The sequence below is a fragment of the Dendropsophus ebraccatus genome, chromosome 6, assembly GCF_027789765.1.
Source record: "Dendropsophus ebraccatus isolate aDenEbr1 chromosome 6, aDenEbr1.pat, whole genome shotgun sequence".
Lineage (NCBI taxonomy): Eukaryota > Metazoa > Chordata > Amphibia > Anura > Hylidae > Dendropsophus > Dendropsophus ebraccatus.
In genome coordinates this window covers 119547000-119564201 of record NC_091459.1, presented here as the reverse complement: position 1 = coordinate 119564201, position 17202 = coordinate 119547000, and the positions used below count along the sequence as shown (strand labels likewise).

The 17202-nt window shown below is 44.1% G+C and overlaps 1 protein-coding gene across 3 annotated transcripts in view; it reads left to right on the top strand.

Annotated features, from left to right (window-relative positions):
* The window catches only part of PTK2B (protein tyrosine kinase 2 beta), a 102882-nt gene extending 88821 nt beyond the window's left edge, over positions 1-14061 (top strand). For all 3 annotated transcript variants that reach the window (XM_069975746.1, XM_069975747.1, XM_069975745.1), the window contains 6 exons: positions 4609-4647; positions 4861-4888; positions 8281-8327; positions 8807-8950; positions 10511-10591; positions 10820-14061. In XM_069975746.1, the coding sequence (XP_069831847.1) occupies positions 4609-4647; positions 4861-4888; positions 8281-8327; positions 8807-8950; positions 10511-10591; positions 10820-11035 (555 nt within the window). In that variant the 3' untranslated portion in view covers positions 11036-14061. The remainder of the gene's footprint in view (positions 1-4608; positions 4648-4860; positions 4889-8280; positions 8328-8806; positions 8951-10510; positions 10592-10819) is intronic.
* The last annotated feature ends 3141 nt before the right edge of the window (positions 14062-17202 follow it).

Below are 17202 nucleotides of genomic sequence, written 5' to 3'. Positions count from 1 at the left end.
GAGAATGAGGGCACTCACCACTTAAACGTGCACTGTCTTTATTTAATCTGTAATAAACATACGATTCAGCAGGTAAAATTCATGTCAGACATAGATGCCAAACACTCCTTTTTTCAGGGACAGCTTTGATCCCATTCTTGGGATTGGTGGGGATAGCTTCTTCAGATGAGATTACCCCTTTAAGGTTGGACATAAATTTCCTTTGGAGCTTTAGACCTATAATGCAACAGCCGCATACTGTGAATTGCTCGGCTCATCCTCACAGGCCAGGCTCTATGTTCTCACAATCTCTATCATCACTACTGCACATCCAGGTCTATTTATCATAGCGGGGGTGGTGGGTGATGTCCCCATAGAGCTCAGGTCATCAGATGACGCAGTAATTCAAAGGGACAGAAAATCACTTGTTAAGTCAGTGTCAGTAAGGGAGTCTTATACAGGAGATACATCAATAAGCTAATGGGATCTCTCATTCTGCTGCCAGCCCTGGGGTTCAGGGGGTGGAGGGGGTGACTGCCATTTATTTTCTAGGAAAAAGCCTTCCAGGAGCAGAATGATTTGTCAGCATTTTGTGTAACAATCTGTAAGACGCGGCGTCCTGATGAGTACAGGAATGTCTAGCGAGGCTTTGATCACCTACTGGACTAGCAGCTTTACAAGAATTCATAAGCCTCGGCAACCAGTGATCCCGCAGATGATGATGATCATGTCAGGTTCGCTATATGGTCTCAGGCGTCAATGTAATGCAACATTTTATGTGCGTTTCATTTTTTAAAATGGAATTGTCCATACACCCTATTGGGCAGCTCTCTGATTTTAGCGCACATGGCGCAATACTTTATTTCACCTGTGGGGGCACTGCAGAGAAATTAAACACCTACTGACATGTTCTCTCAACTTTTAAAACTGATCGCTGGAGGTTTCTCTGATAAACTCAATGTAAAGTGGCTTTTATAATAAAGAAGGAACTGATGAAATATTTCTCCTCCCTTACAGTAATTATTGGTCACCAAAATGGCCACGGGGAAGCAAATTTTGTGCAGGTATTTATCCCCATTCCCAAAAACTAGACATACTGTATGAGCCATTCACAGGTCTCGTAAGCTAAGTGAAGACCCCTGTAGGAGCTGTAATAGCCATATTGGTTGCCAGTTAACTTTCTGATGTAACAGAGAACTGGTTGGTAATGATCACCTATTACACTCAGTATATGAGGTGAAGAATAATGAGACGCAGTAGGTTTTACAGAGCTGGATATCACCTACGCCTGCCGCATGCTGATGGTGACCCCACGACCTTGCGAAGATTATTTGGGCTTTGTGAAGTTTAGTAAGTAGATGCCATGGCTGATTAATTAGGCAGCTGAGCCTGACCCCTTACTTATATATTCCTGGTCCCCGGGGACCCGGATCGCTCCTCTCCATGTCAAGCCGAGCGCAGAGACGTAGATGAAGCCGGATGTAATTGGTTGACTGCATGCGCTCTGATGTATCGCAAAAAGAGGAGTTAAAGGGGCAACTCAGAAGATCTGTCGTCCCCAAGGACCCAGCTTGTTTCTTATGTGCAATGTTTAATGAATAAGGGTCAACAGTGACTTAGAATGGGGTAAGAATAAATTTCAGTCAATATACCAGACCTGCCATTCCAGGAATAGTAAAAGTGGAAGAGATAAGACAGATTCGGGGGAAAAATGTATGTCCAGTATATCACCACCATGTTTAGATATTACAGCACAAACACAACACAAGTGATAATATGGTGGTACACCAATGTGGTGCCTAGCCCATGGTATGTTGGGAAACCCTTGGTGTTGCATAGGTACAGGTCCAACTAGGGCATCGGTAATAGGGAAAAATAAGGCAAGAAAGGGGTCAAAGGCAATGGGCAAATTTACTTTCTTCATCCATGAATCATCCGCATACATGGAGGAACAGTGACCTTCACTCAACCAACCACAAAAATGCTAAGTGTATGGGATACTGCAAACTCCCTCTCCTAAAGAGAAGGAGGTTCAAGTAACTATTTACATTGTAAATCATAATGTACGATTCTGACAGATAGGACTTTACTCAACCAAGCACAACCATGCTCCTTGCTCTATGTGCGGTTCTCCTCTCCATCCACAAGCTTAAATACTACAATGTGTTTGTGTCTTTTTTTTGCTCTAAAATTGCTTAATTTTATTGGTGGACCGTGTCACCTAGGTGGGGCTTCATGGGAGTTGGGCCCTGGGCCCAAATATTGTGAAGCCCTGCCTAGGTGACACTACCAACCGATGAAATGAAGCAAGAGTAAGGTGTCACTTTAACTAAAAGGAAGTTCAAGTAACTATTTACATTGTATTGGGATACTGCAAACTCCCCCTCTTAAAGCCAATAAAGTTCAAACAACTGATATTGTCAATCACATGGTTTGATTCTGACTGCATTCCTTTAACTCAACCACCCACAAAAGGTAAAGTGCACTGGGACCTTTGCAGTTTGTTAACCCCTTACATTTGGAACCACCATGCTTTATTGTGTGACCTTTAGGAAAGTTTTTGGCCTGATACGTACCAACAGTACTTTTACAAACTAGATGGCTGCAGAAGAGCACAATTTATTCAAGCTTGACCTCACAGAGGTTTTGGGCCATTTCTAGACCATTTGAGGGCATTTCTTGTGCAGGTTGTAAATCTCCTGAATTCGCTGATCTAAATGGGGGCCACGTAAACTCCTGTTTGCCAACAATGCATTTCTTCTGTAGAGGGGAGTTCTGCATTGGTTCTTGGCTTTAACTACCAAAAGGAATAGGACCAACTAGGACTGGGCCCTTCTTTTCAAGAGGTCACCCTTATGGTGCAGTACCTAAGCAAAACTGTATCTAATTATCTGAGCAAGGTTTTGTTCATGATGCCAAATGATACTATGTATAACTGGACCTTTGTAGCAGGAGTAGGAGGAGTTATATGCTGGGCTGATGCTCAGTAGCCGCAATGTAACAGCATATAGCCAATACATAACAGCATATAGCCAACACACCACATAACAGCCTATAGGCAACACAACACATACCAGCATATAGGCAACACAACACATACCAGCTTATAGCTAGCACAACACATACCAGCTTATAGCTAGCACAACACATAACAGCATATAGGCAACACAACACATACCAGCCTATAGGCATCACAACTCATAACAGCTTATAGCCAACACAACACATACCAGTCTATAGCCAACACAACGCATAACAGCATATAGCCAACACAACACATAACAGCATATAGCCAACACAACTCATAACAGCTTATAGCCAACACAACACATAACAGCATATAGCAAACACAACACACACCAGCATATAGGCAACACAACACATAGCAGCATATAGCCAACACAACACATAGCAGCATATAGCCAACACAGCACATACCAGCATATAGCCAACACAGCACATAGCAGCATATAGCAAACACAACACATACCAGCATATAGCCAACACAACACAAAACAGCATATAGCCAACATACCAGCATATAGGCAACACAATACATACCAGCCTATAGCCAACACAACACATACCAGCCTATAGCCAACACAACACATACCAGCCTATAGCCAACACAACACATAGCAGCATATAGCCAACACAACACATAACAGCATATAGCCAACACAACACATACCAGCATATAGCCAACACAACACATACCAGCATATAGCCAACACAACACATAGCAGCATATCGCCAACACAACACATAACAGCATATAGCCAACACAACACATAGCAGCATATAGCCAACACAACACATAGCAGCATATCGCCAACACAACACATACCAGCATATAGCCAACACAACACATAACAGCCTATAGCCAACACAACACATACCAGCATATAGCCAACACAACACATACCAGCATATAGCCAACACAACACATACCAGCATATAGCCAACACAACACATAGCAGCATATAGCCAATACAACACATAACAGCATATAGCCAACACAACACATAACAGCCAATAGCCAACACAACACATAGCAGCATATCGCCAACACAACACATAACAGCATATAGCCAACACAACACATAGCAGCATATATCCAACACAGCACATAGCAGCATATAGCCAACACAGCACATAGCAGCATATAGCAAACACAACACATACCAGCCTATAGCCAACACAACACATAACAGCATATATCCAACACAGCACATATCAGCATATAGCCAACACAACACATAGCAGCATATAGCCAACACAACTCATAACAGCTTATAGCCAACACAACACATACCAGCATATAGCCAACACAACACATACCAGCATATAGCCAACACAACACATAGCAGCATATATCCAACACAGCACATAGCAGCATATAGCCAACACAGCACATAGCAGCATATAGCAAACACAACACATACCAGCCTATAGCCAACACAACACATAACAGCATATATCCAACACAGCACATATCAGCATATAGCCAACACAACACATAGCAGCATATAGCCAACACAACACATAACAGATGATGACATTCCAACTGTTTAAAAGCTGCAAATCCCTTTTCTATGAAATCTAATTATGGACATTTTTTATCTTCAGGATCCAAAGCAGCAAATCAATGACAAGACCCTCGATGTAGTGAGTATTCCACTGATTTTCCATAGACTAGACATCCAGATGGCAGCCCCTGGGGGGGGCTCACATATTCTAGCCATATGGCTCCCATATAGCCACTGAACTTTACTTTTCTACCACATTTTATAAATCATTGATTTTCTTTCTACTTATTGAGTTGATATGAGATTTTCCCTCTGATGATGACATTTTCCTGTTTCTCCTTCTTTCTTGCAGCCCCTTCCTGAGAAAGACACTGCATACAGTAAGTATGAGAATAATGCATCCCAACAGGCAGGGCCGTTTCTGCCATGAGGCAAAGTGAGCACTGTGCCTCAGGCGGCAGATTCTTGGGTCCCTAAGGGGGCCGCAACTCGGCCTGTCATTTCAGTGAAGTCAGTCTGACAGTGCCGACCAGCTCACTGAATGTTGTGTTTGTTAGGTGCTCTTGGCGTGTGCAGCGGGCGGCAGCCTCCCTATCTACAGTATCAGCCCTCCTGTCAGTCCTCCCCAGCGCTTAGAATTATCTAGTTCAGGAGTGCGTTCTGTGCAGCTTCATCATCACACACAGGTCCTCAACCTCATCTGTGTTTGGAAGCTGATGCGGTGTTTGCTGGGCTTTTGGTGCTGCTGTGACCTGTCAGGACCTTCCTAACAGTGCAGACTGCTGGTGTTCCCCTCCCCCCTACCCGACCACCACGCTACTGCCCTTCTCCTCCTCCTGTGGGCTGGTGTTGTCATGGCCGCGGCGGCGTCCCGTGCTCCGGGCCGCCGCCGCGACCTCCCTCTGTCCCACGCAGCTGCCGGGGTCCCTGTGCAGGGACCCGGCGCTGCGGTCTGTTCGGCCCCGGGGGGCGCCTCACCTCGTCCCGCTCCGGCCTCCGTCTGTGCCGGCCGGCGCGCGCGTCCCCGCCTCCTCGGGCGCGCGCGCGCCGGCTGTCTCAGATTTAAAGGGCCAGTCCGTCCCTAATTGGTAGTTGCACCCAATCACTCCCTATAAATCCCAGCATGCCCTGTCCCTCGTGTTGGAGCCTCTATATGCTTCCCATAGCGTTTGGCCCAGCTCCCTATTGTTCCTGACATTAGTCCTTGTCCCTTGTTCCTGTCTTCAGTCCCTAGTCCTTGCCCGCTGCCTTCCCATTGTTCCTGAGTCCTGTCCGCCACCTGCTAGCACGTATACTATGCTCCTGCCACGCCTCGCCTGCCGTCACTAGCAACCAAGCCAGGGGTAGCGACCTGGGGGTCGCCTGCCGCAGCAAGTCCATCCCGCCTTGCGGCGGGCTCTGGTGAAAACCAGCGGCCCCTTAGACTCCGCTCCCTGGTGAGGTTAGTGCCATCGCTGGTGACGATCCGGTGGATCCACTATTCCAGGTGTTACAGGTGTCTGAGGCTGTGGTCTGGTGAGTGCTCACTGGACCATGTAGCAGAGCAGATTCCCCCTGATGCTCTGGACCCAGGTTACCCCCTGCAGCCCCATAAGCCATGTGTTTAGTGTATGTTCCCTCTTCACACTTTGTCATATCCCTGGGGAGGTCAGATTGTGGTTAGTTACCAGGGAATGGAGCCATGAGTTCTTGTGGGACGCTGATAGTTACACTGCTGCCATGATTCAGGCACTTGACCAATACATTATGTGTTCTATATTGCACTACTTTAATAAGAGGGCACAGTATGTCACTCTATTATATTTAGGGGATGTGGTAGGGGGCACTGCTCAGGGGATGAGTTGTGTTTGGCACTATTATAATAAGGGGTATGGTATGTGGCTGCATTGCATTTAGAAGGTCCAACATGTGGCACTCGTCTACATGTGTGGCAGCATTATGTTCTGGAGGCGCAGCATTTGGCAGTATTATATTCAGTAGGCACAGTGTGTGGCAGCGACTACATCATTACAGGGCGTACAAATTTTACAAAGCTCAAACAATCGTGTGGTCTAATAAAGGAATTAAACATGGCCGCTTTCTTCCTGAAGCAGAACCTTTTCTGTCCTCAGTTTCAACGTACGTTCCCACTGCAGAATCCGCACAGAGACTTAAAGCAGAGTGCACCAGGCGGCCTACGCTTTAAAGTGACTGTACCACCAGGCCCAGGCTGAAGCACTGGAGGCGGGCCGACCCACCCTTAGTGGGAGGAAACCCCCGCCCCTCTATGATAGGGTTCCATTGATTCTAATGGAGTCACATCATGGAGGGGCTGGAGTTTCTTCCCACTAAGGGTGGGTCGGCCGCCTCCAGTGCTTCAGCCTGGGCCTGGTGGTACAGTCACTTTAAGTCTCGCCCCTTCCATAGGCTCAATGATATTTGCCGGCGGATTCCAATATCCGCCCAAAGGATGGACATGATTGAATGTACCCTCAGTGTGGCTTTGCTGCTAAGTTCCATTGAAAGGAATGGAGCTGTACTGTAATACTGCACACAACCTGAGGATAGGGGTGGTGCTGTTTTTTTAAGAAAGTAGCTGTGCTTTTCTAATTCTGGAGAACCCCTTTAACTTCATGATGGTTGCCCACATATTCCTTTTTACATGGGAGAATGGAAGCAACTACCGATTAATGCCTGCACAGAAGCTGCTGTCAGGTGCTAAACAAGAGGTGTGGGGGGGGGGGGGGGGGGCGCCATTTTAATTTTCGCCTCAGGCAGCAGAAAAGCTAGAATCGGCCCTGCCAACAGGGAAAGACTTGCTTTCCTTGTGTAGCCAATCACATCACAGAACCTACTCCTCTCTGCTTTACTGCAGCATTGTGCTAATGAATGTGAACTGGACTGAATAGGCAGGCACTGTGCTGGGCTGATGAATTACAGTACACTACTATGGATGGCATGTAGAGTAAAAAGGGGTTACCAATACACTGGATTTGGAAGGTACAATGTGAGCAGAAAGTAAAGAAACAGTTGAGAATGCTAATTTCTGACAAGCCTACCAACTAAAGGGAGGGTAAGGGGGGAATTAAACTCAGGAGGCAGCACTGTGTACATACTCTTGTACTAACTCTGGTATTACATAAGGGATGGTTGCCCAAAGACTTTATGGGTGGTCAGAGATAAGAGAAATCTGTAATTTACCGTTAATTTGAAGACAGACAGGCTCAAAGATTGCACATACGCAGTCCAGGCTCTCTCCCCCAATTCCTGTGTTCTGTCTTGGTGTCTATATTAATAGAGACAGATTTCCCCTAACAACAGACAGCGAACAGCAAATTGTAGAGAAATGACACACCTAGTGGGAGTCATTTTTGGAAAATGAATGAATTTATGTGAATTAATTGATTTTGTGAATTGTTAGGAATCCTATAGACAATCACATGGAGGGAATTTTTTAAAGTGATATTTAAGGAGGTTGCATGGTATAAAGCAAATTAAGGGTGGAGTTTCTCTGTATAGTTTACCAGCTTACAGGCTTCCAGAGTAACTCCACCCTATTGTGTCTCTTTCAGAGGCCTTGGCAGCAGGAAATATTTCAAGCCTTATATCTCCCCTGTAGTGTACAGGGACATAGCTAGAGTAAAGCTGGTGGGACTGTTCCCTGGATAGGGCCAACACACCACCGCAATATCTAACACTGCAATGTCTATACAGTTGTGTCCATGACTGCACTCTCCTGGCCTATTATACCCAGCATCCCCATCTATTACATGACTTTGTTCCTTTCTTACAGCTGAATTCACGGTTCCTCCACAGAAGCCTCCAAGGCTTGCTCCACAGGTGAGGAGAAATGGAGTCTAAACGGTGGGCCTCCAGGCTCCTAACATTCATGCACTTGAGCTTTCATCATCAGGTTTAGCAGTCTTACTAAGCAAGCAAGTAAACATCCAAGTAAATCCACAATAGCATCTCTCCTGGCATCACTGGGAGGCTAATGAAATGCAATGGCACCTAGACATAGTCCTGCTGGATATTCCTCCAATGCTGGTCCTTGCTAGGTGGCCACTTATTGCTTGCTCGTGTGTATTTTCCTCATACCCATTGAGTATACAGCTCTTGGCACCCATTGGTCATTGTATGTCTATCCATAATTTGTAAATTCTCTATTGCCTATCAACATTTAATGTCATTGCCGATATCAGCACATCAATAACTACCAAACACTCTGCATCTCCAAAGGTTGTAGAAAGTCCATTAAGTCTATTGTCATCATTGGAAGACTCATTAGTTCATTGTAACTGTACTGATGTTTCTCACAGACTCTGCAACCAGCTCCGACCGCCAACATAGACCGTACGGATGACAATGTCTACCAGAGTGTGATGGAGCTTGTGAAGTCAGTGCTTCAGCTAAAGAACGACATTTACCAGCTGCCCCCCGAGGGATATGTCAACGTGGTTAAGGTAAGATTTTCTGTATGTTAGTAAACAATTCTATTACTAAATAGTGTATGTGTCTGTGAGTATTGGATAGATACCTGTGTGGGAGCTCGTGTAGTGTTACCCCCGTTGGGGCTCTAGGAAAAGATACCCCCATAGGAGCTCTAGATAACTATACCCTCACAAGAGCTTTAGGAAACATCCCCCCCCAAGAACTCTAAGGCTGCATTCACACGTAACAGATCCGCAGCGGGTTTCTCGCTGCGAATTCGCAGCGAGACCCGCTGCGGATCCCTGCCCTGTACACCCTATGGGCAGACAAACTCACAGCAGGATGGACATCCCACTGTGAGTATGTCAGCAGCCCGCCGTGTTAACCCCCGGCCACCGGAGCGTATACTTCACCTGGTCCCCGCTCCGGCTTGCTTAAAGGGTTCCTGGCACGTCCTGCTCGACCAATCAGTGTGCTGCCACGCCGCAGCGCACTGACTGGCTGAGCCGTACGTGAAGACGCCAGGAGACCCGAAGCAAGCTGGAGCAGGGACCAGGTGATGTATACGCTCTGGCGGCGGAGGGTTAACGGGGCGGGCTGCGGAAATACTCAAAGGGGGATGTCCATCCTGCTGCGAGTTTGTCTGCCCATAGGGTGTACAGGGCAGGGATCCGCAGCGGGTCTCGCTGAAAAATCGCAGTGAGAAACCCGCTTCGGATCAGTTACGTGTGAACGCAGCCTAAGAAAGATACTCCAATAAGACCTCTAGGAAAGACAATCCCATAGAAGCTCTAGAAAAATGGACCCAACCATAAAAGCTGTAGGAAAGAAACTCCCGTAAGAGCTCTAGAAATAGATAGATAGATAGATACATACACACACACACACACACACACCTTATAAGTGCTTTAGGAAAGATACTCCCATAAGAGCTCTAGAAATAGATACACACACACACACACACACCTCATAAACACTGTAGAAACGATACTGCCATAAGAGCTCTAGAAATAGATAGATACATACATACAAACACACACACACACACACACACCTCATAAACACTCTAGAAACTATACTGCCATAAGAGCTCTAGAAATAGATAGATAGATAGATACTGTACATATACATACCGATACCCACACACACACACACACACACACCTCATAAACACTCTAGGAAAGATACTCCCATAAGAGCTCTAGAAATAGATAGATACATACACACACACACCTCATAATTGCTCTTGAAAATATAATCCTAGGAGCTGTAGGAAAGATGCTCCCATAAGAGCTCTATAAAAAGATACTCCCATAAGAGCTCTAAGAAAGATAATCCCATAAGAGCTCTAGAAAAAGATACCCCCATAAGAGCTCTAAAAATGTATAGTATAGTTCTCACATATACACTGGTGTAAACTGCCCACAGCAGCCAATCACAGCTCAGCTTTCAGCTCTAGTAAAATGAAAGCTGAGCTGTAATTGGTTGCTGTGGGCAATTTAAACCAGTTTGCATTTTACACTGGTGCTTAGGGTTAATAGCATTGATTTACTATACACTTAAATGCCCCTCTGTTATGTCCTTTCTTTCAGAATGTGGGGCTGACCCTCCGGAAGCTCATAGGGAGCGTTGATGATATTCTTCCATCATTACCGACATCATCTCGTACAGAGGTAATGTATCTATTCTAGAGCCTGATTTCCAGAAGATATTAGTAGTTTACATTTGCAGTAGCACTCCTTTTGTTCTCTGAGAGTGGAAGAAGTAGACTTTTTTTGCTTTTTTTTAAGCTTTATAATGCAAAGAGAATAATTATAGAAGCTCTTAGGAGAACTGAAAAGAATTTTAAATTTCAAAAATTGTGAATTGGTACGTTGATATTTGTTTTGGTTTCTCAATAGATCGAAGGAACGCAGAAACTCCTGAGTAAAGACTTGGCCGAGCTGATCAATAAGATGCGGCTAGCTCAGCAGAACGCGGTGACGTCTCTCAGCGAAGAATGTAAAAAACAGATGTTAACGGCCTCTCACGCATTGGCCGTTGACGCCAAAAACCTTCTGGATTCTGTGGACCAAGCTCGAGTCAGAGCCAACCTTGCAAAAGTGGCTGCAGAGTAACAAAGCAAATCTTAGATTTGACTCAAAAGGCGTTGAAACTGTGGTCATATAGATAGCGAGTGCTGCTAAAGAACTGAAACTATGGACTGGACCAAAAAACTCTGCTTGAAATATAAGGAAAAATTATGTTACTTTACCATCGGGTGACAAATTATGGTGTGTAGAGAAGTATTTATTTTGGAAATATGTTTTCAAGACCTTTTTTCCTGCAGTGGAGAATTTTTTATTTTTTTTTTTTGAATTTTTTTGAATTTTGCTGAGAAAAGCGGGACAGGTGTGAATTTTTAGACCTGGTCGACCATGGATTTATGGCGTATACAACAGATAATTGACAGCCGGAAATCTCAGCTTTGTGGCAATGAATGTTTCTTTTATTTATTACTTTGTTCTGGTTTACTATGATTTTTGTAATCTGACAGTCCGCAGAGGCTAATCCTGTGTAGTTTGTATTTGATATCGCTTTCAGATTTGGTGGAGTTGTAATATTTGTTCAGCCTACGCGTTTCATGTGCCAGCAGTTTAGCATCTCCTGTACATAGCAGCTAAAAAAAGTTGTCTTTACGCTCGAAATATTTAAGAGATGACAGATCCGACAAAATTTTAAAATTTTTAATTTGTGGATACTGAATTACTGTTTTATAGGACTATTTTCTATAGAACGTCAGATGTTTTATTCTAAGAGGGTTTAGTCACTATCTATAGAAAGATGAAATGTTTTTGTGTTTTATTTTTAAGCCCTTGACAAAACTTTATAAATGTAAATATGTTGGACGTATTCTTATCTTATTCTTATCTTTAAGACTAGGGCTCCATGACGCCAATTTGAATACTGGTTACCATGATCATCACTCAACCCTAATTTTTTTATAGGGGATAAGTTGAAAATGATAAATCACATTGGCTTTATCCTCTATAAGGCTATGTTCACACACAGTATATTTCAGTCAGTATTTGGTGCCATTGCTGCCTAGGAATCCCGGCTGGAGCGTATACACATAGGGGGACATTTATCAAGGCTAAAATGCATATTTTTTGTTGGAAATGGGCCCAATGCAAATAAATTTATTCACAAATGGCCGTTTTGCATTAAGCCATTTTCCGACCGATACGCCAGGGGGGCGGGGAGGGTGGGGCACGGACTCAAGGTCTACTTAATTCATTATTCTTTTGCCGAAAAAATAAGCAGGAAACCTACTCCAACTCTGAGCTGGCGTAGGTTTCCTGACGCACGCACAGGATTTATGTAAAGGCAGACCGTCTCTACATAAATCTCCGTATTGTCGGAGCTGCGGGGACGTTTTTTAGTGTGGCGCAGAAAATGCCGGACTTAATAAATGTCCCCCTAAGTATATGCTCCGGCCAGAATCTCTCCCGGCGCCGCAAGCAACTAACATGTCAGTTTTCTGTGGCTGCTATTCATTGAAAAAAACCATGTCAGTGCACTCTACGAAACGAGCAGATCCGGCCGCTCGCTCCATAGTGTGCAGTGGAGAGTTCTGATGAGGGGGCGCAGGAATGCGCCCACATCAGAACACTGCAGCAAAAAAGATCATCCGGCCGGTACTGCCGGTCTGTCACGGAACGGCCAGTCTCTTACGCTGTGGGAACATAGCCTAAGACTGTATTAAGATCACTGCCGCTATCTTTCCACAACCAACTCACCGTAGTGTTCTACCCTGAATGTTGTAAATAGGCCTTTGAGATTTACCTTAAATGAGATTTCCTCTACTAGGTGTATAAAACTTACATAATAGACGCATAGACAGATATTGTTTGGCACCTAAGAACCCCAACTACGAGGGTTCCTGAGAGCTCAGAAGGTCAACTCCCTTGCCTTATCCTTTTGCTCAGTCTGTGTCCCCTATGGCCATCAGATCTCAAGTGTAGGACCCGAGGATACACCACACCACTTTATTGTGTCTTCTGCTCCTTGGCTTGGCTTGATGGTTGTCATTGATGACTTGATGCCCCACCACCACTTGCCCATCACCTTGATGAAGTTCGTTTACAATTCCAACGCCCATAAATTGGTAGAAAAGTAAAATTTTACTTAAATTAAAAAAAAGAAGTCAGGTTTTGGACTTTCCTCTAGATATATGTACAAAGGTACTTTCTACTGTGTCTTCCGGATCCTAGCTTGATCTGATGATCTTCACTGCTGAACTGCACAAACACCACAAAGTAGTTTGGTGTCTAACATCCAGCGAGTAAGTAGTCATTATCTCCTGATACCTTGTTAGTGCAACTCAACAATTGGGTCTGATGGCCATCACTACATCCACCACAAATTGACTCTTGCCTTCATGTAAAGCAGAAGCCAGACTGATGGACTTTTTTTATCACTTTGGCTTTTAAATATGTAATAAAGTAGTTGACCTGCAGAGAAGAGTAGGAGAGTGAAGAAAGAAGACCATCCTGCCGAGTGTTTATTTGGACCTCTGTTGGTGGTACAGATGCAGCTTACCAGTGGAGGAACAACTACATGGCCTGAAGGTACACAAGAAAGGGTTAGGGCTTATAGGATTTTGACTTTCCTCAATTATTAATGGAGCACAGGTCTTCTCTGTTGGGACTTTGTACCCTCTTGTTAAGTTCTGATAGTCCAAACTGCTACACTGCACCTGCACCACCACCACCACCATTGACTCTTGCTCTTATGCAAAGCAGCCATGCAAGTATATGAATGACTAATGTGTGTAATAGAAAATGACATTGCTTCTATCTAAAAAGTCAGTAATATAAAACTAACTATAAAACAAAAATAAAGTCCAGTGATCACAAGTGTATCAGACCCTAATCTCATAAAGAACCATTGGGAAGCTGAGGAACGCAATATTCACAGCTTACTAGTGCAACCAACAATGACTGCAGCTTCTCTATCATGCTGATCTGTGGGAAATCGGTCAGGGGGGAGACAGACAACTGTCCCTTGTGCAAAAAAAAAGAAAAAAATATGTAGGCACGTCTGTTATAATAAATGCAGCTTACATCTTCTCGTGAAATAAATTATGACTGTGGAAAAATCATTTTTTGCTGTTATTTGTTTGGAAAAGGTCTCCAGTGGAAATGTCATTCCTGGTGGTCAAGGGTAGTCATGAGATTACAGTAACAAGCATGGTGGAAGGTTTTATAGTTATATTCTAGGTGGTTTAGAGTTGTAAAGGGATTAAAGTAGGGCATTCTAAAGGCCCCCCATACACTTTCAAAGACTGATGGCCAAACAATCAACATCAGTTAACTCTCCCGCCCGTCACCTATCCTCCCCATACACAGGAACATTTGGAACAGCCAAGCATTACTGTGTTCTCCATGGGGAGGGGTAAGAGGCAGCGACTTATCTCTCTCTGAACTAAGGGATCAGCTGGGATTTTTTATCACAGCCAACCCCTATCAGCACAACATCATCTGTCGGTGATTGTTCAGGATGGTTCTATACACATTAGATAGAGGACCTTGGGAACTCTACTTCTATGGCCCGTTTATTGAGGGCACTCTACTTCTATGTCCAGTTTATTGAGGGCACTCTACTTCTATGTTCGGTTTATTGGGGCACTCTACTACTATGTCTAGTTTATTGAGGGCACTCTACTTCTATGTTTCGTTTATTAGGGCACTATACTTCTATGTCTTGTTTATTGAGAGCACTCTACTTCTATGTTCAGTTCTATATCCAGAAAAAATTGGCCGCACCTCTATGCAGCTGTTCACACTGCAGGTTGCACGCTGCATGTGGCTTAAGTACAGACAATCTGTTTTTTTGTCAATTCTATAAACAATTTATTGAGGGCACTCTACTTCTATGTCCCGTTTATTGGAGGCACTCTACTTCTTTGTCTACTTTATTGAAGGGACTTTACCTCTATAGCCAGTTTATTGAAGGGACTCTACTTCTACTTCGAGTTTATTGAAGGCACTCTACTTCTATATCCAGTTTATTGGACGCACTCTACTTCTATGTCCAGTTTATTGAGGTCACTCTACTTCTATATCCAGTTTATTGAGGATATTCTACTTTAATATCTAGTTTATTTAGGGCACTCTACTTCTATGTCCCGTTATTTGGAGGCACCCTACTTCTATGTCCACTTTATTGAGGGCACTCTACTTCTATATCCACTTTATTGAGGGCACTCTACTTCTATATCCACTTTATTGAGGGCACTCTACTTCTATATCCAGTTTATTGAGGGCACTCTACTTCTATGTTCACTTTATTGAGGGCACTCTACTTCTATATCCAGTTTTTTGAGGGGGGGTGTTCTTCTACGTCCACTTTATTGAGGGCGCTCTTCTTCTACGTCCACTTTATTGAGGGCACTCTACTTCTATATTCAGTTTATTGAGGGCACTCTACTATATCCAGTTTATTGAGGGCACTCTACTTCTATATCTAGTTTATTGAGGGCATTCTACTTCTATATCCAGTGTATTGAGGGCACTCTACTTCTACGTCCACTTTATTGATGGAACTTTACTTCTATATCCAGTATATTGAGGGCACTCTACTTCTATGTCCACTATATTGAGGGCACTCTACTGCTTTGTCCAGCACCTTCACCCTACGCCACATTCAGATCTGTGTCAATGGGACTATTAAAATTTCATTGATGTTCCGTCCGCCGCTACAGTGTTTAAATGCTTTTGCAAACAAAGGAACGTGATATGATTCCTGTGATGTCTCTTTGTTTGATGGCTCAGATTGTTGTTTTTCATTGGCGTTTTTGGCCCACGAGCCGCCGCTCTAAATCGCTGTTCGCTTTTGTTGTTCAGTTGAACAGGGACCTGGAACAGGATCAAAAACAGAGACGGCCAGGAAATGTGTCTTAAATGCGGCGTACCTAACTCTCCCCGACTGATGAAAGACACCAGACGGTTTTGTTTACCTACTGATAGAATAATGATCAGGGAGAATTCACAGGAGGACATTTACCAAGAGGCAGAAGAACAAGATTTATGTCTGTGAATATCAGGAGATAATAAAATACCAGATTATGGTATAAGAGAAAATTATAGGAAACGGGAGACTGGTTTTATCTATCAGTAGTCCCACAACTATTAGTAGAAACTGTTGGTAGTAGAAAGCCTAAGTAGGTGTTCACCTGGTAACTGGCTAATCATTTAGGTTTATTCTCAACCACCAGGACCATCAGCCACCCTCGACCATCAGCAGCTCAGGACCATCAGTGACTCTAAACTACATCATCAGTGTCATCAGGCACCCTAGACCACCAGAACCATCAGCAATTCTAGACCAGCAGAAGCTCTAGACCCCCAGGACAATCCACAACTCTAGACTAGAGATAATAGAAAATAGAAATAGAAATAGAAAATAGAAAATCTTAAGTTCTATAGAACTCGAACCTTGTCGAACCTTCTGCATTTAATTCCCGATGCCTTCCCAATCCGTGGGGAAGGAGGAGACAGCCCGGAAGGTAATAGACTGAATCCCGGAATTCCAGGCGGTACCCGGGCTGTCTCCTCTGTGACCACGGACCAGGAAGGCATCAGGAATCAAATGCGGAAGGTTCGACAAGGTCCTAACCTAAGATTTTCCGATGTTCTCTACTGATCTGATCATCTCTACTCTAGACCACCAGGATCATCATCAGCCCTGTAGACCAGCAGGACCAGCAGCAATTCTAGACTATCAGGATCACCAACAGCTCCACACCGTCATGACCATCAGCCACTCTAGACCACCATGACCATCATCCACTATAAAATGTACAGGATCTAGGCAAGTTATTAAGTTGTTTTATAGCATTGGTTCTAATATTATACCATTACATTATATGATAAAGTATAGAGATTCTAGAAGCTCACTGCTAATGACTGAGGAATCAATTTGTCAGCAAAAATACGCCCTTTTGTCATCATGTGTAGATGGGTAGTCAGAGGTTATCATGCACTTTAGAGATGGTCAAACTTACCAAAGTGGGAAGTTTCAGATGACTTTAGTCAGTGTAGGGGGACCTTAAGGTGTATGGGCAGCTTAAAGAGATGGATAGATCAGTTTTCCAGAATTGTATCTTTGAGCTGGGTTCTGCACGGCTATTACGCACCACCAGGTCCAGTCTTATTTCATTGAATGGTCTGAGCTGCAGGACAAGACACAGCCGCACAGTGATCGTGAGTGATCCTTGGTTCTGGAGGGTGAAGTACAACTG